This window comes from Dromiciops gliroides, chromosome 4 (genome assembly GCF_019393635.1).
Source record: "Dromiciops gliroides isolate mDroGli1 chromosome 4, mDroGli1.pri, whole genome shotgun sequence".
Classification (NCBI taxonomy): Eukaryota; Metazoa; Chordata; class Mammalia; order Microbiotheria; family Microbiotheriidae; genus Dromiciops; species Dromiciops gliroides.
The window spans coordinates 401,096,809-401,122,855 of record NC_057864.1 but is presented as its reverse complement, the minus strand read 5'-3'; the positions used below and the strand labels follow the sequence as shown (position 1 = coordinate 401,122,855).

The following is a 26,047-nucleotide window of genomic DNA, read 5'->3' as shown; positions in this document are numbered from 1 at the left end:
CAAATTTTTATAGGCTTATGCACGTTATTAGCTTATATCTCAGAAAGGTCCCTATGAAATAATTCTTCAATGACATTGTAACTACATACAATTTACAGGAATTGTTTGATGAAACTTCACATTATTTCCATGAGGGAAACAGAGAATATATTGAGGGGTGGTCAATAACTAAGCTGAATTTTCATTTTATAGGTATTACTTACATATCATATATACTTCATTCTGTCATCTTTACTATACCTGAATACACAGAATTCACAGTTTCTACAATATAAAATTTCTACAATATAATATTTCAGTGTATGCATCTGAAATAAAGTATTTTGAAGATGTGCTTAAACTTGGCTTAGTTATTAAATTTAACTCACATATCAGCTAATATCCATATGTGAAAAAACTGAAATATAGTAAGGTTTCATATTGTCTTTCCTCAAAATTCAATAACTTTTACAAAAGGAACCAGTAATCGAACCACAATAGTTTGAAAAGTGGCAGTAAGGCCATCCAAGCTGAAGTCCCCTCCTCTATAACCATAGGTCACAGTATAATACATCAACAGACATTATACGTGCATCATGTTTGCATCTTTCAGACCACCAAAAGCGGACTTTGGGAAAGTAAGACCATTGTATCACTTACCCACATCCTCAATGAGGAAGGAGTGCGTATCACCATTCACCTTGATGTAGCTAAGATTTTTCAGTGACTTCCCATAGGCAATGTTGTAATACTCCACAGGTCTAGTGGTTGCCTCTTTGGGTGGTTCCCACGTGACTTTCAGGCCTCTCTTAGTGGACTGCAATCTCACATTCCTTGGCTTCAGAGGGTGATCAACTATGCAAACAGCGTTAACTATCAACTTAAAGTTACAGGAAGTTTGGCATAATGACTATCAATCAGGCTAAAAGAATAACTGCCTTCCCTGTGATCAGTGACCATCTGCCATGTGTCCCAAAAGTCTTAGTGCTATTAAAAAGCTTAAAACTGAACTAATACATTTGGGACACCCTGTACTTAAAATTATACCATTATGAAAATACCTTTAAAAGAAAGGGAATCAAAGGACTTTAAATGCAGTAACATTCAGTCATTAGTTCTCCACAACCACAACAGAAAAACAAACACAATAAGCCTACAAACATATTGACCAACCATGGGTACAAGTTTTAAAAACAAAAGGCAAATCAAAAGAAACTATATACATTCTTCATCTCTATGATGATCCCTTTTTTTCTTAAACAAAAATGGTGAACTAATAGTTTTGCATATTGTTTGCTAAATATATATGTATGTAGAGAGAGACACACTAAGTAAACATTTTAAAGCAATAGCAGGATTTGAGTGATAAAAGTGGTGTTTTAGAAGTGTGGTTTTGGATTTTTTTTTAATCTAAGAGAAGAATAATGTCATTCTAGCATGATTGAGGAGCAAAAGCTACTGAATTCTAGTTTAAGACATGGAAATATTCTTAATATTTTCTTTTTAAGAAGAGAAAAACTAAGATGCCAACAACTCAAGGGAAGCGATCTGATTCTTCATTTTATACCCGATTTCAAGGTTCAACCCTCTTGACTCTGAAGAAGACAAAAGGATAATTTATAAGCACAACAGAATATAGCTTTAATCTTAAATGGAAAGCCTCCAAACACTTTCCCAGTGATTAAAAAGGAGTAGCTAAAGCTGAATTAATTTTAACAAAATAATCTATGACTAGGTAACCAACTGATAACAATGCAAATGGAGGACATTCAATAGTAAAGTAACGTTACATCAAATTTCTGGCAAGGTGGATCTGACACTACTCTGGAACATAAGGCACTCACATCAAGGAAAAATTTACACTCAACAAAACCAAGAGTCTTAAATACGAGTTTTAAAATTAGTAACATTTAAAAAAGAGGAAGGGGAAAGGGATTGATAAATGATGGCACATATATTATGTTAAGAAATGAAAACATGATGGGTAAATGACTTTTAACACAGGACTAAATTTAATTAGTAAATATTTCTGAAATATATTTACAAACTAAAAGTTGTGGTCATTTTTTTTTTTTTGCGGGGCAATGAGGGTTAAGTGATTTGCCCAATATCACACACCTAGTAAGTATCAAGTGTCTGAGGCCCCATTTGAACTCAGGTTCTCCTGAATCTGGGCTGGTGCTTTATCCACTGCATCACCTAGCTGCACCTGGTCATTCTTTTCAAAAGTTAGCTCTTTATTTTCAAAAGGGAAGCACTACCAAGTGATGGTAGGATTTGATGATATTTGAAGCATTGGATAAAGAATGTCTATTCAATAAACAAATGGAAATTCATGAATAATCCTTTTCTTTACAATTGAATTCTCTTTTGAAAGTGAAATATCATGCCTTGTTCAGAAGAATTTGCACAAGAAAACTAACAAGGGGCAGCTAGATGGCACAGTGGATAAAAGCACTGGCCCTGGATTCAGGAGGACCTGAGTTCAAATGTGACCTCAGATACTTGATACTTACTAGCTGTGTAACCCTGGGCAAGTCTCTTAACCCTCGTTGCCCTGCTCCCTGCCACCCCCAAAAAAAGAAAGAAAGAAAACTGATGAAGTTTGGTTTTACAATGAAACGTAAAATGTGTACAATTCAAACATAATAGTGAGATCAACACAGCCTATAAACAACACAGAATCCGCCTGTGGTGTCACATAATAAACCTATTTCAAATGGCCTTTATTAATGGAATAATTCATGAATTTGCCAATTTTTTTCTCTCTTCATAGCTGCTGGCTTTATCTTTCACTGTGATGGGGATATATATCACAGTTCACATCCAGGAATGTATCTATCTTCAAAAGGTTAGAGCCCCCCCCCCAAAAAAAAGGAGTTGTACCATTTAGCATAATTTAAAATCTTCTGGACTACTGGTACTGATCAAATAAGAGGAAGAAAAAAGTCTGAGCCAAATGAGAAATAGTTTGGCCTTTCAAAATTGCCTAATTTCCAAAGCCTGAATGTTCCACACATAGCTCCTAATAGATTTCATTATTTTATTTGATTCTGTTTATCCTAATTCAGAAACAACTCTGCCTTTGTATTACTAATAAGTATTCAAAGAGCCCTAATTAATCTGAAACAGGGTCACTTGTTCTACTGACAATTTGGCTCAGTCATTGCCTTTATAGCACTTAGAAAACAAAAGGAAATATTTCCTATTTTCACTCTAAAATAAAATAAAGACAACAGAATAGATGTTCCTCATACAGCATAAATTACCTTCTTAATGAAATTTGCCATTAATGACCTTGCCAATTATTTTATCAATTGAAAGCTAATCAGTTTGACCAGAGCTGACCTAAGCCAAACTATGAATAAACTAAAATCTACTTTTGGTTCTCATATCCTTTCTTTTCTGAATCTTTCTCTCCTTTCATGTATAGTATCTCCTCTCACATTCCCTTACACACTATAAAACTATTCCCTACATAGTGTTTGGTGAACTAATTCAGAAAGGTATCTTATAAATGCTTTCACACTGAGATATGCATAACTGATGGGGTTTCAAAGACAGCTCTCCTAAAGACAGTTGCATTTACCTGTATAAAAAGCTTTAAAAAAACAAAATGAATCTTTAATGACAAAATCTTAAACACGAGCAACAAGGGTGGTGGAAGGATTTGGGGAGTTATCAAGACCTTCCTTGGGCCCCTGAAATCATACCATTCTGAAGGCTTCTATATTTTCTGCCTGTTCATAAAATCAAAACAAATTTGTTTCTTTTTTTTTAATTTTTTTTTTTTTACAAACTAGGTTAGTCCATGGGGCAATATCTGAATAACATTTTACCAAATAGGTAACTGAATAAAGTCCATCAATAGCCACTTTTTTAAAAGATTATTTTACCAACCTCGACTTTGAAGCTGATGTCCCAGACAGGATTCTTATCAAACATTATCAACACTTAGCCCAACCAGAAAGGAAATAGGAAGAGAATGGGTAAAAGGCAACATTCCCTGTGGTCCCTTTTTCCCCTTCTCAATCTTTTTAGCCTGAGGTGAACTCTTGTCAAAGCAACTGACAACTCCCCTGTGTGGGTACTCAAGGTTACTTATGTAGCTCTGGAAGGAAAGCATTTCAGGCAGGTGTAGATTTGCCTGATAGGAGATAGTTTGACAGAAAATTTGCTTTCACTGCCAGAAGCATGACATTTCCCTTTATTTCTCTCCTTTATTTTGAAGACCTACCTGGCTTTTTTTAAATATAAAACCACGCCATGGAAGTCACTAATGCAGTTTTGAGGGTTGGCATCGTGTTGGGAGATTATACAAAGAAAAGAATGCAATTAATTCCTGGTGCATAGTAAGTGCTTAATAAATGCTCGTTGATTTGAATAAGCCTGGAACCTTAAAATAGAATGTCCACTCCAATGTAAATACAGTTGTTGATCTTCTTTAGATGGCAAATCTGGACAGCATACTAAAAAGCAAAGACATCACCTTGCCAACAAAGATTGATATAGTCAAAGTTATGACTTTTCTAGTAGTGTATGCACGGCTGTGATAGTTAAACTATGAGGAAAGTCAAGCACCGCAGAATCTACACTTTGAACTGTGGTGCTGAGGAAGATTTTTGAATGTCCCTTTGGACAGTAAGGAGATCAAATCAATCAATAATTAAAAGAATGTATCAAGACAATTCACTGGAAGGTCAAATCCTGAAGCTGAGGCTTAAATACTTTGGCCACATAATGAGAAGACAGGACTCATTGCAAAAGATCCTGATGTTGGGAAAGATTGAAGGCAAAAGGGAATGGCAGAGGTTGAAATGGATAGATGGTATCATGGAAGCAACAAACATAAGCTTAGACAGACTTGAGAGATATGTGGAAGATGGAGGGGTCTGACGTGCTATACTCCATGGGGTCACAAAAAGTCAGACACAACTGAATGACTGAACAGCAAAAAACAATAACATTTGCTTTAGAACTAATTCTTCTTGCAGGGAAGCATGATAGAGTGCTGGATCTGGAATAAGGGAGAACTAGAGATATGTCTTTCCTCTGATACCAGCTGCCCATGAATGGGCCAGTCACCTAATGTCTGTGAGCCTCATACAACTCTAAGACTTATCTTCTAAGCTATAGAGACCAATCAACCTCTTAGTACAGGGATTATGCTGAGGATACAAACTGTTTGTCCATCCTCCAAGAGGACCATGACATTGGGGTGATGTCATGACTTGCAATGAACTGGATTTAAGTGAGGGAAGGCTGTGCAAAGTCACCAACCTCACTCTCCTCAAGAGCCATCTGGGTCTAATGGCAAGATAAACATTAAGACAACTGGAGATGGCCCTGGATGTTGAAGACAATTGGAGTTAAGTGATTTGCCCAGGATCACATAACTAGTAAGAATTCAGGTCCTCCCAACTTCAGGGTCAGTGCTAAATCCACCATGTCACCTAACTGGCCCCAAGAGGATATAAAAAAACAAAACAAAACATGATCTAGGGGGCAACTAGGCAGTGCAGTGGATAGAGCACCAGCCCTGGATTCAGGAGGACCCAAGTTCAAATCCAGCCTCAGACACAACACTTACTAGCTGTGTGACCCTAGGTAAGTCACTTAACCCTCATTGCCCTGCCCCCCCCCCAAAAAACAAAAAAATACATGATCTACCCTACATCTGGGGTTCCCACTTGAAATTCTTGTTGTATATTCTGTTTATCTTGTACAAATGCTACTGGGAGCACCTTTTAACACCTTAATAGCCGGCTCTCCAAAGGAAAAAGAACTACAAAAGAGAAGATCTTAAGATGCAACTGGAATCATTTAACTTGATATAGAAAAAGGTGGGAGGTAGCTGAAGAATAGCGTAAATGACAGGTTACTGTCTGCTGTTTAGTTACCAGATGTTCTTTTGCTCCAGAGGAAGCAAAATGAGGAAATGGGTTTAAGCTGCAGCATAAGGGATTTAGGTTAAATAAAAAGAAGAATTTCCTCCCTGGATCTTTCCCCATCCCCACCCATTCAAGAGAGACATATGCTCAGTTTCTCCAGACAGGGCTGGGCAACTGGAAACAGTCTGCTGAGGCTCAAGCTACTTCACTTTATCACCAGTATTGTTCCTTGTGGTTCCCCACAGTCAATGTTATCCAGATCTTGTGTCCTGCATAAAATAACACCAGTATGACCCTTTGATGATTTTGCTGATAACATTTGAAAAAGGCAAGGCACTACCCAAGGAATGCTAAGTGTAAAAATCACCAGGCTAGGTGGGTGCTGGGTCCAGTTGAGATCATTACTTCCCTGGTGTGGCTGATATTTTATCATACAAACCAGTTGTTATTTGCTGATATGTAGACCAGAGAGGTTAAAGAAGAGGGGCATTTATAGTCCCTTTAAAAAAAAAAAAAGGAAGTTTTAATTTGGGTTCTAATTAGGAGTTGCCCGCTCTGCAACCTTTGACTTCACTTTCCTCTTTTCCCAACCTTGACATGGTAGTTAAGTAATTCAACTCTACACTGTCTTCTACTCTTGAATGCCTTGCACCTTTGTACCACTGATATTCATATCAATTGATCAATAAACATTTATTAAGCACCAACTATGTTCCTTCCGGGTACTATCCTAAGCCCTGGGGATACAAAAAGAGGCAAAAGATAGTCCCTGCCGGGGACGCTAGGTGGCGCAGTGGATGGAGCACTGGCCCTAGAGTCGGGAGTACCTGAGTTCAGATCCGGCCTCAGACACTTAACACTTACTGGCTGTGTGACCCTGGGCAAGTCACTTAACCCCAATTGCCTCACTTTAAAAAAAAAAAAAAGATAGTCCCTGCCCTCAAAGAGTTTACACTTTATCTTGTGTGATCCACTCCTATTCCTGATTTATTACTCCCACACTACCAAAGACATCTACAAGTAACCACACAACCATGCTGACTGGCTCCACTAAAATTTTCCGTTAACTAACCTCAACTGGTCCTTCTCTGTAGAAATTTTGTATTTTTTTTAACTTCCCCTAAAGTGAACCACTTCAACATATACACTATTCTCTACTCCTGAATGTCTTCACTTACTCACTTGTCCTGTCACTAATTATGCTTTGCCAGATCCCAAGCCTAGATTACTTCAAAGTGTCATCTGCCTCCTTCAATCCTACTCTGTTGTTACTGAATAGAATTGGAGAACATCATGGAATTGTAATGACTGAATCCATTTGTATTATCTAATCTAAAATGGGCCCCCACTGTAGCAAGGCAATGCTTCTATTCCTCCATAATTTATTCTTTACCCCAGAAGCTATTAATAACAGCTTTTTTTCATAGAAAAATAATTGTCTAAGCCTCCCACACCATCCCTCCCCTCACTTGCTAAGATAATAAAGGACACTTGTCAAGAGCTCCCTCTTGTGGTCAGTCAATAAATATTTATAAGCACCTACTATGTGAGGGCACTGTGCTAAGTGGTGGGGATACAAAGAAAGGTAAAAGAAACCCCCAGCTCTCAAGGTGCTCATAATCTAATGGGAGGGAGATAACACATGACCAACTACATACCAAAAAGTTATGTGTACAATACACTGGAAATAATCAACAAAAGAAAGGCACTCACTAAGAGGAATCAGGAAAGGCTTCCTGTAGAAGGTGGGATTTTCACCCAGACTTGAAGACCAGGAGAGAATTCCAGGCACAGGAGACAATCCGAGAAAATGCCCAGAGTCAGAAGATGGAATGCATCAAGGAGGCCAGTGCCACTGAACCACAGAGTGCATGGCACAGTGTAAAAAGACTGGAAATTCGTGGATCTGGGGGTTGGGGGCAGGCCTGAGGCTTTAAATGTCAAACAGAGGACTTCATAATTGATCCCAAAGGATCACTTATTTCACAGTACCCCTACCTCTGCTTCAGTTTGTTCATCTATAAATGGAGAAGGTTGGATAGCATAGATTCTGAGGTCCTATGCAGGTCTACATTTATGATCCAATGAACATTTCTTAGCTCTGTCCCCTTCTACTTACTCAGATGTCCCCTACCAAATTCAGGCTCCCACCAGCTCTTTCCTGCACTGTTGCAATAGCCCCGAATGGGTCTTCTTGCCCCAAGTCTCTCCATACAGCCAATAAAGTGAGTTTTCCTAAAGCACAGGTTTGACCACATTACTCCCCTATGCAATAAATTCAGATGGATCCCTATTGCCTCTAGAATCAAATATAAATGCTGTTTGGCTTTTAAAGTTCTTCACAATCTTGCGTTACTCCTCTCCTTCCTATGCCCTAATCTTCAGCCAGACCAGACTTCTTGTTGCTACTCACATGGAATACTCCAGTTCCGATCTCCGTGCTTTTTTTTTTTTTTTTTTTTTTTTTGTTAGGCAATTGGGATTAAGTGACTTGCCCAGGGTCACACGGCTAGGAAGTGTTAAGTGTCTGAGGCAGATTTGAACTCAGGTCCTCCTGACTCCAGGGCTGGTGCTCTATCCACTGTGCTGCCTAGCTGCCCCCCATGCCTTTTTACTGCTTCTCTCCCATGCCCATGAGGCACTCCCTCCTACCACAAAAATCCCTTGTTTCTATCAAAACTTAGGTCAAGCATCGTTTTCTATGTGAGGACTTTCCTGATTCCACCAGCTGTTAATGTTTTCCCTGCCAAAGTTACCTCTCTGCATGTATATCTGTGTATTCAGTCATTTCAGTCATGCCCAACTCCTTGGACCCCATCTGGGTCCAAGCAAAGATGCTGGAGTGGTTTACCATCTCCTTCTCCATTTCATTTGACAGGTGTGGAAACTGAGGAAAATAGGGTTAGGTGACTTGCCTAAGGTAACACAGCTAGCAAATGTCTGAGGTCAGATTCGAACTTAAGTCTTCCTGACTCAGGCCTAGAGCTCTATCCACTGTGGCTCCTTTTATTTACTTTGTATAGATTCTATATAGAAAGAGATCTACACACCATTTCTCCCTCCCCATAGAAAGTAAGTTCCCTGAAGTCAGGAGCTATTTCAACTTTTGTCTTCCTAGAATCTAGAGTCTAGCACAATGCCTTGTATTCTTTGTTGTTCAGTTGTTTCAGTTGTCCCCACTTGGTGTTTTCTTGGCAAAGATACTGGAGTGATTTGCCTTTTCCTTTTCCAGATCATTTTACAGAGGAGAAAACTGAGACAAACAGGGTTAAGTGACTTGCCCAGGGTCTCACAGCTAGGAAGTGTCAGAGGCTGGATTTGAACTCAGGTCCTGTACACAATAGGTACTTAATAAAAATGCTTCTTGACTGATTAACTCAGAGTAGAGAATAAAAAGTAAGAATACAAAAAGAGTAACTGACTTCTCCACTCAGAATGGCCAGTCCCACTCTGGTCAGCCTCAGAGATTCAGATTTAGCTTGGAGGAATCTTGAAAGACCAAGTTACAGGGATTTGGATATTCTCTAAGATAAATATGGACACTCCCACAGATCTTGAGAAACAAAGTAGAAGAAACTGGTCCTCAAATCAGAAGATCTATGTTTGAGTTCTAGTTTTTCCACTAACTCCATGACCTTAGGAAATTGACTCACTGACTGAATCTGAGGTTCTTCATCTGTAAGAGGGGAATAATTCTCACCCTATCTCACATGGGATTAAAGTAAGGTAAGTAACATAGAAACCTTAAAGTACTATATGCATGCAAACTGTTTTTATTACCATCTCTCAGACCTGTGCTAGAATGGACATCAACTGTTGGTTCCAAAACTAGCCCTGACCTCCCTATGGTCCCCAGACCAGGTATCATCAAATCCATGGCCTGGGACACTTTATGAAAAGGCTTAAGATCAGGATAGAACCTAAATCCCCTGGACTAGGTCAGGACCACCTTTTGCCAACTATGTGGAGCAGTTCACAGAACACTGGGCCTGGAGTCAGGAAGTCCTGAGTTACAATCCAGCCTCTGACATGTACTAGCTGTATGACCTTGGAAAAGTCACTTTACTTTGCCTCAATTTCCCCATTTGTCAAATGAGTTGGAGAAGGAAATGGCAAACTCCTCCTGTATCTTTGCCAAGAAAACCCCAAATGGGATCACGAAGAGTCAGACGTGACTGAACAACAACACATATACATAACTGTCACTTTAAAGAAAAGAATTTGAGGCTATCACAAATGCAGAAAATCTGGTATGTTATGCCTTCACTGGGGCCTATAATCTTTCTCTTATCATACATGTTCCAGCGTGTTTCTTCTCTGCTATCTATAGACCTCACATGGTGCCAGCAGGTACCATTTTGACGTTTTAAACGGTCTCCAATTCTGGGACACCCAAGAGTAATAGGAAGGCATTCTGCAAATTCTCAATCCTAAAGAAAATAATCCCCACTTAATCCTGTTACCTCAGAGCAGAACTGCGTTCTTGTTTTATAGTTCTATCTCAACAAGCAGCTTTACTCTTATTTTAAGTTGGACCTGCGATTTTCTTGGTGTGAAGTCCTGATGAGGGAATTCCCTCTAGGAATGCAGGCCAGTACCTGTTCTACAACTGTAGAGGCTCAAAGAGGTGTCTGGGGACCAGAGGGGTGAAGGTATGTGCCCAGGGTCGTGCTAGGTGTCAGAGTCAGGACCTGAACCCAAGTCTTCCTGACTCCCAGGCCAGCTATCAACTTGTTGTGATGATGCTGGTGATGATAGCTAATTTATTTTTGTTTTGTTTTGGGTTTTTTTTGATGGGGCAATGAGGGTTAAGTGACTTGCCCAGGGTCACACAGCTAGTGTCAAGTGTCTGAGGCCAGATCTGAACTCAGGTCCTTCTGAATCCAGGGCTGGTGCTTAATCCACTGTGCCACCTAGCTGCCCCAGATGATAGCTAATTTATAAAGTACTGACTGCAGGCCAGGTTATAGAACATATGTGTACATTATTACACATGTATTCTGTATTATATATATGTATACGTACTATCCTCCTAGTGCATAGAGTGCTGGGCCTGGAGTCAGGAAGATTCATCTTCTTGAGTTCAAACCTGACCTCAGACACTTTTTAGCCTTGTGACCCTGAGCAAGTCACTTAACTATGTTTGCCCCAATTTCCTCATCTGTAAAATGAGCTGGAGAAGACAACTACTCCAGTATCTTTACTAAGAAAACCCCAATAGGGTCACAAAAAGTCAAGCATGACTGAAACAACTGAACAACAGCAACATCAACTATCCCCCTTCAAGGGCAGGGATGGCCATTGTTTACCTTTATAATCTAAGTACCTAGCACAATGACTTTCAAGTTATAGGTAATTTTTTTTTGTGAGGCAATTGGGGTTAAGTGACTTGCCTAGGGTCACACAGCTAGTAAGTGTTAAGTGTCTGAAGCCGGATTTGAACTCAGGTCCTCCTGACTCCAGGGCCGGTGCTCTATCTATTGTGCCACACTTCCGTCAAGGGAATTAAGCCTTCAACCCTGACATTTAATAAATGTTTCTTAAACTAAATCCTCAAACCATAAACATCATCAGCCTTGACCTTGGAGGCTCCTCAGCATAGGGTCTTCACCACCTTAGAGATGATCTAAGCCAATCTATACCCTGATCATCCAGGCTGCATGTGGCTGCAAATGAGTAAAGCTCTTAAATGAACCTTTTCCATTTTCAGATTGTACTAATAAGAAAGACGTTTTTCCTTATAATCAAACCAAAATCTGGCACTCGGCAAGTTGTATTCACTGTTCCTCATTTAATCTCTGGACCCAAACAAAACAAATCTATCACCTCTTTCCTATATCACCCTTCAAATTCTTGAAGTCACATGCCTATCATTTCCCCTCTAAATCTTCCTTTCTCCAATATAAACATCCTACTTCCTTCACTTGATCCTCCTAGCCTTTTACCTTGCTCAAGAATGTCAATGTCCATATTAAATCTGGTACCTAGAACTGCATACAATGCTACATGGAAGTCTACCAGAGAAATATCACACCCACCTCCTGGATATTATCATGCAGCCTAAGAACATATCAGTTTTTTGGCCTGTTTAATGTGATATTGTTAATGAATAGCAAGCTTGTAATCCATTAAAATACCCAGACTCTTTCACATTGTCAAAGAGAAAAATATTAATGCTAATAGTGTACTCCGTCAGGCTCGGGTCTGCCAGAAACAATTTAATTTCCATAACATCCACACCATTTCTATCTTGGAGAGAAAGTTGTCCAAACCCATCCCTTCTGGTGTGACTTCCCCCCCCTCCAAGAACATTTCAGATAATATTTATAGTGATCTTGAACCAAGAAAAAAGATATCTTACAATGTAGCCTCGGTTAACACTCCAGAACTGAGAGACCATACTGCTATCTTCTCCTTCCTAGACTACTTATCTAGGAATCTGTGGGGCTCCTTCCATAGATACACACTAAAAATCTAAATTGAATAGGAAGTGGTTTGAGTGGAAAAGGATTATTCATGTATGTTGGACCCTACTATATTTCCTTTCATGGGATAGAAGGATTAGATTGCCCTTAGAAGAGTCAATATCCACAGTGGGGAAAGGCAAAGTTCTCATATAGATATGGTTAAATATTTTGTTTGGGCAGCTAGGTGAAGCAGTAGACAGGGAACCAAGCCTGGAGTCAAGAAGACTCATCTTCATCAGTTCGAATCTGACCTCAGACAATCACTATCTCTGTGACCCTGGGCAAGTCGCTGAACCCTGTTTGCCTCAGTTTCCTCATCTGTAAAATAAGCTGGAGAAGGAAATGGTGAATCACTCCAGTATCTTTGCCAAGAAAACCCCAAATGGGGTTACAAAGAGTCAGACCCGACTGAAAATGACTAACGATAACAAAATTAGATCAATGGATATGGGATGATTACCAAAATGTTGTTGTTGTTGCTGTTTGGTCATTTCAGTTGTGTCCTACTCTTTGTGACCCCATTTGGGGTTTTCTTGGCAAAGATACTGGAGTGATTTGCTATATCCTTCTTCAGCTCATTTTACAGATGAGGAGACTTGAGGGTCAAGTGACTTGCCCAGGGTCAGACAGCTAATAAGCATCTGAGGCTGACTTGAATTCAGATCTTCCTGACTCCAGACCCAGTGCTCTATCCATTGAAATACTAGTTTCCTGTCATTCACCTAATAAACAGCCCTTTTTTCTTTTGTCCTGACCTATCCCATCCACCTTTCCAAGGAGTTTTCCCAAAGAATCTGGAGTTTAAAGAAAAAATATTATTCTTAATATTTCTAAGGAAACTAAACATAATTTACTATGCTTCCACAACACTTGAAAACTACTGTGAAGCCATGATCCCCCCCGCATCCTGTAATAATATAATTGGGGGTTTTTTATAAGCCAAACTCTGGCCTTTCACATGTATCCCTAAAAACATTCATTTTATTAGATTCGAACCATTGTTCTAGCCTACCAGGATTCAGATCCTGAGTGTGATCCAACATATCCAATTACAGTTTGAAGTCTTCTGCAAATCTGATAATCGGACCATCATCCATGCCTCCATCCTAGTCACTGATAAGCCTGCCATCATTTATGCCTTCATCCAAGCCATTGATAAAGATTCTGACCAGCAGAAGAAAGCCAAAGACATTTATCTTCGATTAATTTCATCTTATTTGATTCCTCCCAGTGTTCTAGCCTATGAAAATGTCCTCAGGTCATGAATCTGTCAATGTGGCATCAACTGTATATTTAATGGGCATGCGATCTAGAACTATATCCAAGTCATTGATTTAAAAAAAAAGCACCATTCCTGGGATCCTTATCTTCTTCCAGGTTAAGAAGGAATGATTAACAACTACTCTTAGGTCAATTCATCCAACCAAGTTTAAATACACTGAATTGTGTTACCACCTGGTGCCTATCTCTCCATCTTCTCCACAAAAATGGTACAAGATATTTTCTTTTTGAAAGCTTTGCTAAAAATCTAGGTAAATGATATCCACAGCATTCCCCCATGCACTGATTGCTCATCTTTCAGACAAGGAAAGTGAAGCTCCTAAAAGTGAGATAACTTGCCTATGGACAAAAAGCTAGTTAAGATTAGAACACAGGTCTTCTGACTGCCAATCTAGTACTCTTCTCACCATGCCACAGTGCCTATTTCTTAGCAACAAATTTCATCCCAAAAAACCCCATAATAATAACTGATTTTTATATGACTTGAAATTTTGCAACATAATTTCTTTCCTCAAAGCAACCCTATGAGGTTGGTAATGAAAGTATTATTATCTCTACTTGATAAAGGGGGGAAACTGAGGCTCAGAAGGGTTATTAATTACCCAAGGTCAGATAAGAGTCAGCAAGTGTCAACCAGTGGGCAGCTAGGTGGCTCAGTGGATAGAGCACCTGCCCTGGATTCAGGAGGACCTGAGTTCAAAACCGGCCTCAGACACTTAACACTTACTAGCTGTGTGACCCTAGGCAAGTCACTTAACCCCAACTGCCTCACCAAAAAAAACAAAAACAAAAAACAGTGTCAACTAGAACTTGACAATCACTTGACTATAAGTCTGATGCCCATTTCAATAAACCATATTACCAACTTTAAATGAAAAACCTGATTTGTTTTTTAAAAACAAGTTTAAAACTAGATTATTAGCCATTTTAATTTACCTTCTTACACCTCACAGTATATCTTCAGTTCTAATAGCCCAGCAGAGTATATATATATATATGAAATGGAATATTTGTAAGAAGTGACAAAAAGGGGTGTTTCTATTAGAGTGAAAAATGTTTTCAAACACATTCTTCTGAGGGTTGTCAGAAAGTATTGAAAATTGATAAAACTTAAGCCTCTGGTAATTTTTTTCTGAATCTCATATTTCATGATACTTGTAGATATTAATGCCCCAGACAAAAAGATTATTTCTTAGTCAAAGTAAAATAGAGACTTAAATTCATAAAAAGTAAAAGCTAGATGGGATCTTAGAAGCCATAGAATATAACTACATTTTACAAATGAAGAAACTGAGTTCCAGAGGCTTTAGTGGTTTCCCGAATGTCACAGTTTAATGAGTTGCAGCGTTGGGACTTGAACCTAGGACTCTGTCCATCTCTCTTTTTCCTCCCTTCTCTTAAGGGAGAAATATCTCCCTTACCTTTCTAAATTAGATTCACTAGCCAGTGCCTCCCTTGAGTACTTTGTCCTTTAGCTCCAGGCACTGAGTGTGATTCTAGATCCCTGAATAGCTTTTCAAAGCTGGTTTAAAAAATACTTAAATCTGAAATGTAATGTTGGTCCTTCCAAATAATTCAAATTTCATTCCCTAGAGACTCTAATTGGCTGGGTTTTATCAAGTTTGCCAACACAGGCACACCCATCAACACAAGGCAAAGAGGGCGGACACCAGAATAAAGCTTTTTTTTTTAATCATGCCTGCAAATCCTCTCCTATGTATCAGATATTTAAACTGCAATCACTATAACCCATTAACTCAATAGCAAATATACTACTAACAATTGCTAATCTCTCAATTATGAAAATAGCTAAAGGAATATAAGATATTTTTGCCATAAAATTTTCTTTTAAAAAAATCCAAGTTCAACTAGTTTCCTTAAATGCATGAGAGATGATTTTTTTAATGCAACAAAGAAAGGTCTCCGTGTTTATGTAAGGACTTTCTATTTCATCTCCACTCAAAGTACAAGTTTAACTTTCCACTAGAATCGGCCAAAAACTTCCCAGACTGTGAAATGGAGAAAACATAGATTCCAGCATAATCATACTTTTTCAACAAAGAAAATCAATAGGTCAGTCAGGAAAGGCTCCTATGAACTATAAATCCATTATTACTTGGGGAGAAAACAAATCTGTAAATGTAATCCAAAATGAATGCCAAAGACCCAGAAAGAAAGAGAATAATTCAGTGAATCATTGTCCTTAGGATACCACACCTTCAGGAATTTGGGAATAATCAGATATCTGGCACAACAAGGCCATGATAGACCGATGTGTTCCACAAAGTTGATCTGGCTACATGTTTTGTCATTTTGTAGATACAGCCTTTACTCAGAATCAAGCAAGCTCCCTGATCATGCAATTATGAAAGATATTCATGAAATCAAAGGTTATGGGGCTGCAAACATGTGCAACCAGCTAAAGTTCTGAAAACATACAAAAGTATGAGATAATTTTTTCACCCAGCAGTTTGATGTTCTGTAAACATTTGTTCATTCAACAAATATTTATTAAGCATTACTGAGTTTTTGAATGTCTATCACTTCCCTCCTCACTCCAACCAACAATGATATAGTATAAACTCTCAAAAGCTAGGGACTATGTGATTTACTTTTATTATATTTATATTGAATGGTTCTCAAACGTTTTTGTTCTCAGCATTGCATTACACCCCTAAAATTACTGAGCACCCCAAAGAGCTTTTGTTTATGTGGGCATTTTCTTGGCAAAGATATTGGAGTGGTTTGCCATTTTCTTCTCCAGCTCATTATAAAGGTGAAGGAAACTGAGGTAAACTGGGTTAAGTGACTTGCTAATAAGGGTCTGAGACCAGATTTGAACTCAGGAAGATGAGTTGTCCTGACTCCAGACCTAGCACTCAATCTACTGCACTACCTACTTGTCCCTTTTAACCTAACAGACCCCCTAAAAGGAACTTTAGAGGGGCAGCTAGGTGGCACAGTGGATAAAGCACTGGCCTTGGATTCAGGAGGACCTGTGTTCAAATCCAGTCTCAGACACTTAACATTTACTAGCTGTGTGACCCTGGGCAAGTCACTTAACCCCTATTGCCCTCTTAAAAACAAAACAAAACAAAACAAAAAATAAATAAAAGGAACTTTAAACCCTGAGGGCTCCGGAGACCACACTGAGAACCACTAGTCCAGGCATCTCCCCCCAAAATTAACAGACTGCTTTGCAAATCATTGGTACTTAAGGAAACAGCTGTTGGATGAAAGAATGTTGAATCTTAAACTAACAGGCTGGGCCCTCTTCAGATACCTCACTGCACACAAAGAACATGTTCATAAGGGGCTTTCCTGCCTTCATTTCATTTGCCTAGAGGCCCATAGGTGACACAGAGAATAACTTTGGACTTCAAGACAGGAAGACCCAAGTTAAAAATCCTGCCTCAGGCATTTAATAGCCATGTGACCCCAGGGAAGTCAATTAACCTCACTCAGCCTCAATTTCCTCATCAGTAAAATGGGGATTAATAATAACACCTACCTCACAGGATTGTTTTGAGGACCAAATGAAATCACATATAGAAAGGCCTTTGAAAACTTTAAAACACTATATAAATGCTAGTTATTGTGTGGTTATTACTTAGTATCACTTTGCAGTATGGTGTAGTGGACATATTTCTGGATTTGTATACAAAAAATCTGGGTTGTAAATTCTGGCTATACTGCATATTCTGTGTGGAACCTCAGGTAAGACACTTAACTTTTCTGGCATTCAGCTGTGACCAAAAATAAACATCACCTTGTGGTCATGCTTTTGGGGATTGGCTTGCCAAACCAGCCTCCATCAATAAACTGTCTGTGGCCAAGCTCAACTTGGTAGAGTCTACCAGAGCTTACAAACCACCAACAGGGTCTCTGAAAATCTAGGGTCACCTCCACATCATGGTAAACCATCAGAGTAGGATTCAGAGGAGGATTCATGAGTAGTAAAATATAATAAAATGCAATGGCTGGTCTGTCAGGATAACAAATCAAATTTTAATTCAGAAAGTTTCAGAGATGCAATTTTTTAAGGTCACTATGGATTTTAAAGGTATTAGTACAATAAACAAAACAATAACCTAACTTCTTTTTTTTGGTTAGGCAATTGGGGTTAAGTGACTTGCCCAGGGTCACACAGCTAGTAAGTTGTCAAGTGTCTGAAGCCAGATTTGAACTCAGGTCCTCCTGACTCCAAGGCCAGTGCTCTATCCATTGCACCACCTAGCTGCCTCTCTAACTTCTTTAAAACTATTCATTGTTCAGTAGCTATATTACACAGGGATAATGTTGGATTTGGAGATCTGAGTTCAAATCCTGATTCAGACACTAGCCATATGAACCTGGGTTAAGTCACAATCTCATCTTTCTCAGTCTCAGTTTCTTTATCTATTAAATGGTGGTAATAATAACACGCAGCTCCCCGAACTGTTGTTAGGATCAAATGAATACTATTTAAAGATACTTTGTAAACTTTAAAGTGCTATAGAAATTCTGGCTGTTATAATGATATTATTGTGCTCATTCTATTCTAGCCCTATTCTACATATCAAAAAAAATTTTACAAACAAAAATTCTGACATTACTTCAGAGAAGGAAAGAAATGGTCCTTTCCTTATTCCATAAAAGCTATTCGGAGATACCCGGAGAACCCAAATCCCAGCCTTAAACACCATCCTCTGGTTGACCTTTCTTAAGTATTGGCCAGTTTCCTCACAAAACTGCATTTTAACAGCTTCTAATTACACAGTGGGGTCGCTATGTGGTGCAGTGGATAGAGCACTGGACTTGGAATCAGGAAGACTTATCTTCCTGAGTTCAAATGTGACTTCAGACACTTACTAGCTGTATGACCCTGGGCAAGTCATTTAACCCTGTTGGCCTCAGTTCCCTTGTCTCTAAAATGAGCTGGAGAAGGAAATGGCAAACCACTTCAGTATCTCTGCCAAGAAAACCCAAAATGGGGTCATGAAATATTAAACACAACTGAAACAACTCAACAACAATAATTACATATCTGAAAATGTCCTTTCACATGACCTAGTAGCAATGTTTATGAAAAACTGGGTGTGAAATTAAGGGGAATGAAAACTCACTGGGATGGTTTTCAGAAGCATGAACCACAGGTGATTGCTGTCTCCTGGGAAATGACCTAAATCCACTTACCCTGCCTTCCCCAACCTTAGCAGACACTACCAACATGTTGGCATTCGGACCTAACACATGTGTGTTGGCACACCTCTATCACTGCCCTGTTATGCCAAGCCCTCCATGAAACCTGACTTCACTGCAAATTGCCCATAACACCTTTAACATTTCCCAGACCTCCATTAACCACAAAGCATCATTTTATTTAGCCTGAAAGGCTCGATTCACACACATAAATGCCAATGTGCTTACAATGGATCTTCAAAAGTCACTGAACACAATAGTGAATCACATTTTTTGTGTACTAGCTCAAAGGAGCCATGTGGAACCAACCATCCAAATCTCTGAATATGAACAATTTGCAAATCTTTGAATAGAGATCATCAGAGTTCATTTGTAACCTTTCTAAATTTCTGCTGCTACCACCATTCCCTACTGTAGTCCCCTGTGAAGAGTGTCTCTCACCATCTTGACTGGCACCCCTTCACATTCCCCGCCCCAAACAGAAAGGTGGGTCTTACTTTTTGAGACCTGAAAGCAAGCAGTTGTTGGCTCTGTCTATACATCATGTATGCCAGATGTCTAGATGGGGGCCCCTCTTACTCCATGGAAAACGCAAGAGGGAAAATTGAGGATGAAACCAGCAGCAGCTTTTGTCTGATATACCTCATTCTTTTCCCCAACATCTATCCCCTAGCTATTGCTACCCCTAAGGAAGCCTCAGCATGCAGAAACCCTTTAAGGCTGGGAGTTAGGAGATTTGGATTCTCTAGGTATCTTGGTATAGCTTTTGTGAATAAGGAAAGGGCCACTTCTTTCCTTCCCTGAAGCAATGTCTGAATTTTTGTTTGTAAGGTTGGGTTTTGGCTGTTGTTTTTTTCTTGATCTATGAAGGAATCAGGCTAGAATAGAATACAATACACTACCATAGTAGTGACCCAAAAGCAGAAGCTAAACACATTAAACTGTAATTTTATTATCAGAATATAAATTATTATTCTTTCATAACCATGGACCAGAAAGCTAAATAAATTCTGCAGCCTTGAAAGTCCCTCAGCCCTTGTCCTTCCTTCAAACCAGACTGAATAGGGAATAGGAATTAGCTAGGTCCAAAGTAATCTGTGATGCCTAGACAGGCATGCCTTATTTTATTGTACTTTGCTTTATTGCAAATACAGATACTATGGTTTGTTTTTACAAATTGAAGATTTGTGACAACCCTGTGTCAAGCAAGTCTATCAGTGTGCCATTTCTCCAACAGCACATACTCACATCAAATCTCTGTGTCACATTTTGGTAATTCTCTCAACATTTCAAATTTTTTCATTGTTATTATAACTGTCATAGGGCAAGTGCTGGGCCTGGAGTCCAGATGATTCATCTTCCTGAGTTCAAATATGTAAACACACACTCACTAGCTATGTGACCTTGGGCAAGTCACTTAACCCAGTTTATGTCAGTTTTCTCATCTGTCAAATGTGCTGGAGAAGGAAAAAGCAAACCACTCCAGGATCTTTGCTGTGAAACTCCAAATGGGGTCACCATCATAAGTTAGACACCACTAAACAGTAGCAACAATATCTGATAAGGTGATCAGTGAACTTTGATGTTACTATCGTAATTGCTTGGAGGCACCATAAACCATGCCCATATAAAACGCAAAATTGTGTATATTCTGAATGCTCCTCCAGCCAGCATTTCTGTCCATCTCTCCCTCTCCTGGGCCCACCCTGTCCCCTGAGACACAACAATATTGAAATCAGGCCAATTAATAACGCTACAAGGGCCTGCCTCTAAGTGTTCAAGTGAAAGGAAGAGTCGATTGATGGGACAAATTTCATTGTTGTCTTATTTCAAGAAATTGCCACAGCCACCCCAGCCTTCAGCAACCACCACCTTGATCAGTCAGCCACCATCAACATCAGCAAAAAGATTCACTCACTGAAGATTCAAATGATGGTTGGCATTTTTTAGCAACAAAGTATTTTTAATTAAGGTATGTACATTGTGGGGTTTTTTTTACATAATACTATTGTACACTTAATAGACTATAGTATAGTATAAACATGAACCTTTAAATTGCTGAGACATTAAAAACATCACTCTATTGCAATATTTGCTTTATTGCACAGGTCTAGAACCAAACCTGCAATATCTCCAAGAATTACCTGTAATCACTAGAAAACTTCTCAAAAGTAACTTGTTCCATCTTTCTAGTATCTAGAGAATACTTGCTTTGCACTGAGAATACATGTAAAAAAAAACAGTCTAAAATTTCAAAATGCAAAAGAACCGTTAGTCCATATACTTGTTTGTTACCTGAGAATATCCCACAAAGTTAGCCCACCAATGAACTATCTGTAAATAACATTGTTTATTTATTATAATCAAAGTCTAACATAATATACTTTAGTCAATTCTGAAGATGGGATAAGCTCAGGCCTAGTATTTGGGTTGAATTCTTGTTCTGTACAAGGATTAAGTATCACAGAGACATGTTATTCACCATATGCAAATTGTTTACCTAAAGAGCCAAAACCTTAGCAGAAATGGACCCCATGAACAAACAGAGGCATCAAGTTAACAGATCTACTTACATGCTCTGGGAAAACAGCAGATAAGAGAATGAGGAAAATCTTAAGAGAAGAAGAAGGAGGAAGAGAAGAAGGAGAAGGAGAAGAGATCTAATCATGTAGCCAGAAAGAGACATAAAAGACATATAATCAATGGGATACTTTTGCATCCCTGAAATATGAAAAGAACAAAAGGTAGACCTCCAGAGCCTATTATGGTGTAGCCAATGTATGGATGATTTATGAGAAAAAAAAACAAGCAAGAATTGGACAAGATGAGATCATATAGAAGGATCTATTTCAATGGAATGGGTATCCACATGGAGCCACCAAAGCACAAGGGATTTTTTGACCTTTGAACCTAATGTCCACCATTCATAGATACTATCCCATTCATTAGTTGCCTTTCTTCTTCAAGATCTAGAAAACTGGAAGCAAGAAAATTCAGGAGATTTAGCTCCTCATCCCCCAGGTTCTAATTATTTTATATACAGACATAGACATAGACACAGACACAGACACAGACACAGACACAGACACAGACACATATACAAACACATAATATACACATACATATATGTACAAATATACACACATGAGAATATACATTTATGTGTTTGTGCATGTATTCGTGTATGTACACCTGTGTTCATGTGTGTTGTGTGTGCATGTCCACACCTACTTGTGTGTAGGCATATGCATTATATATACACATGTATGTACATAACACATACTATATATACACACATATATTGTGTATACACACATTGTAATAGAGTATGGTATTTTTCTGTAGCCTGTAGTATGGTTTTTAAAAAAAAGTAATAGTCTTAGAGACAGAAGATTTGGATTAAGATCCCAGATCTGCCTCCCAAATGGGTGAACATCAACAAATCCCATTAAGTGATTTCAGAGCCTATTGCCTAATCTGTAAAATGAGAATATTGGACTAAGAAGAGAGAATATCTCAGCAGATGGACTGAACTTTTCCTAAGTGTAGATTTTTAAAAAAGAAACAATGTCTAATTTGATCTGAAAGTTACCTTCTCTAGCTATACCTTAAACTACAGATTAGGGGGTTCTTAGGATGAGAGGTGATAATAATTCTTCCTCTCTTTCTTCCCTTTCAAGATATTACTAGTTACTTTGATCCATATCTTCTAGCCCAGTGGTTCTCAAATTTTTCCAGTGATAGAGCCTTCAATTAAAACAACAACAACAACAACAACAAAAACATTTTGGTAGAACCTCTGCAGTAAAACCCTCTTAAATGATTATACTTGATATTTATTAACAGCATATGGTTCATTAAGATAAAACGCTTTTTAAAAATATTATTTGTTCTGCGAGATGGTTCTCTAGGAGAGATACTGGAGAAAACTATGAAGAAGCAAAAAGCAAAAGACAACAATAAAACTTATTTAAAAAAAAAAACAAACTTGGGATGTTATGGGGTTCTTTGTGGCACAGGTTGAGAAACAACCTTCTAGACAGTCACCAGATGATCATCTCAAACTGCCTAATCTGTACATAGGACTCTGAGTATGTTGAAGATTACTTCTGACTCGTTTGGGGTGACTTTTTTTCTTGACAGAAATGGGGAGAGAAGGAACATCTATTTACTAGCACACTTTTTATATCGAACTATTTGCCTTCATCAACTCATCATGTTTAATTCATCATGTCTGTCTGTCTCTCTTCCCTCCCCCACAAAAAAATGAAGTATCTGGGAATTCTGATTTCTGAAGCAAAGCTTCTCAGACTATCATTAATTAAACGAATAAAATCTAAATCTTCATGTTCCATTTATTGACTGTACTCTCCTAGATGCTTCTCTTCCCATTGATGCCACCCCCATCTTAACCAAGTGAATTGGCCAACCTGTTAAGACACCTGCTGACAACTTCTAATCTTGAGATAGTTTGAGTTCTAATTTAATTGGCCAAGTTCTACATTTCTATGCCCAACTATTGTGTAACATTTCAATAGACTGTGCCGAATCAAACCACAGTCACCATTTGAAACATCCAGTAAAAAAGCAGGAGTCTATTTTACAATGATTTTTTTAAAAAATGGACATTTTTCTCTTCAGTTCATCCAGTGAATCTTGACACTGGACATTTGATCACTATATTTAATTCAACAAACAATTATTGTTTTTGTTCAGTTTTTTCAGTCATGTCTGACTCTTTGTAACCCATTTGTGGTTGTTGGGTTGTTTTTTTTTTTGGCAAAGATACTGGAATAATTTGCCATCTCCTTTTCCAGCTCATTTTACAGATGAGGAAACTGAGGCAAATAGGATTAAATGGCTTGTCCAGGGTCACACAAATCAGGTCTCCCTGACTCCAGGCCCAGAGCGCTAAACATTTATTAAGCATTAATTATATGTAAAGCATTGCCCTAGCTGTTGAGGATACAAACATGAAAAATAATACCCTCATTACCTTCTAGGAATCTATAGTTAAATATAAGGGCCTAAATAATTATTATACATATTAGAAAATAATTAAGTGCAAAGGAGAGGTCAAAACAGCTAGTGACTTAAGGAATTACATTCTATTACATCATAAAGTAATCAAGTTAAGGAAGGATCAAAATTGATCTTAAACATCAATGAACAACACCCCTGCCAGATTGGTTGGGTTAAGGATTTAAAGCTCTCTGTCCCAGTCAATTGAAGCTCTTGGGAGAGACTCAGAAATCTCCACAGAAGAAGCAAAATAATAAGTGCTTTTTAACCATTTCACCTGTTTGTCACTAGGCTCATCAGGTTGCCCCATGTCACAGCAGCACCTTCTGATGCTTTACTAGGCTCCCAGAAGTCCTCCCTTTATTTCACTTTAGTTCTCATTTTCTCTCTCCCTCATTTTCTTTCCTTCTCCCCCTCCCTTCCTCCTTCTCTTCCTTCCTCCCTTCTCCCCTCTCTCTCTCCCTCTCTTTCTCTTTTTCCTCTCTCTCTTTTTAAAAAGTAGAAGGCCAGGTTAAAAATGGAGTATCTGAGAATAATGATTTCTAAAGCAAAGATCCTCAGCCTACATCAAGTCCTATTTATATATGCCCCAGGGACACACCAACAATGTGAGAAGCTCAGACATTTTTTAAAAAAAATTTTTTTAGTGAGGCAATTGGAGTTAAGTGACTTGCCCAGGGTCACACAGCTAGTAAGTGTTAAGTGTCTGAGGTCAGATTTGAACTCAGGTACTCCTGACTCCAGAGCCGGTGCTCTATCCACTGCACCACCTAGCTGCCCCCGAAGCTCAGACATTTAATGGCTGTGCCAAGAAAGCAGACTTATTCCCCAAAGGTTAGTCAATTCCTGTCCCCTCTTACAGTGCTGATCTTGGAGATACTGAGCCGTTGACTGCCAACAAATGCCCTAGTTTAATTCTAGTTCTCTGATTTCTCATTTCCATCTACCTCAACCCTATTCTGCTATTGTCTCACTCTGGATCTATCCACCCCTTCCACTGTTTTTTCTAGAATGCCCATTCTATAATTAACAAACTTCCTTTCATTTTAGACCTCTTCCTCTCTTGCCCCTTCCAATTTCGGGCACTCACTGAGATTTGGCTCCCCATAATGACACCAAATCCCTAGTCATCCTTAACCAATATTAACTTCACTTTTTTCATAGCTTCCCACTTCACTGGTCTCAGTAGAGGAATCAGAATATCTTTTGCTCCCCAATACCATCTCCAAACTTTCTCTTTACTTCTATCATTCAGCAACGTCACCTCTTCTGAAGTTCCCTTGGGTTATACCAATCAGTCACCAAGTCAACAAATATTTATTAAATGCTAAATGCTAGGGATACAAAAGCAAAACCAGTCTCTGTCCTTAAGGAACTCACATTCTAATACCACACAACGAGGCTACTCACACATTCAGAGCTGGGGGATCCAGGTCTTACTCAGGTACATCTTAAAGATTTATCCATTTTGATGTCACAGAAAGGCAGGTGCCAATTAGGTAGAAAGTTAGAAACCTCCTCTGAGGAAAATTACAGATATGAACCCAAAGCAAGGAGGGAGGTAGTCCAGAAAATGGAGGAAGGAGAGAAGTTAAAAGCTTGTTTTATTTGTTGTTTGTCCTGCATTCTCCAAGAGGACCGTGACATCAGGGTCATATCATGACTTGCAGTGAACTGGACTTAAGTGAGGGAAGGGTGTGCAAGGTCACCAACCTCACTCTCTCCTCCAGAGCCATCTGGGTTCATCTGGGTCAAGTGGCATGATACACATCAGGATGACTGGAGACGGCCCCAGATGTTTAAGGCAATTAAGGTTGTGACTTGCCCAGGGTCACATAGCTAGTAAGTACTGAGGTGAGATTTGAACTTAAGTCCTTCCAACTTCAGAGCCAGTGCTCCATCCATTGCACCACATAGCTACCCCAAAGTTAAAGCTAGAAAGAAGGGGCATGTCAAAATCAAAGGTAGCCCATATCAAGGATGGGCAGCTCCCCCCCTCTCCTCTCCCACGCTCAGGGTCCTGAAGGTTTTTGGCCTCTCACAGTTTCCCATTTTGTACTAGAATCAGAAAAAGTAAAAAATAAATGTGACAAAAACCACATTCTTCAGTTAAAAATCTAAGCAACTAGTCTCTCAAGAACTATTTAGGAAAATCAACAGGAAGGATTTCCACCAAAGAATACAATTTAGGGGGAAAGTAAAAAGAATATGCAGGGATCTTGCCTC

The 26,047-nt window shown here is 38.9% G+C and overlaps 1 protein-coding gene across 1 annotated transcript in view; it reads right to left on the bottom strand.

Annotated features, from left to right (window-relative positions):
- Positions 1–26,047, bottom strand: part of FNDC1 (fibronectin type III domain containing 1) — a 128,518-nt gene that overhangs the window by 85,843 nt on the left and 16,628 nt on the right. The window contains exon 2 of the mRNA XM_044004883.1: positions 640–834. Coding sequence (XP_043860818.1) covers positions 640–834 — 195 coding nt within the window. The remainder of the gene's footprint in view (positions 1–639; positions 835–26,047) is intronic.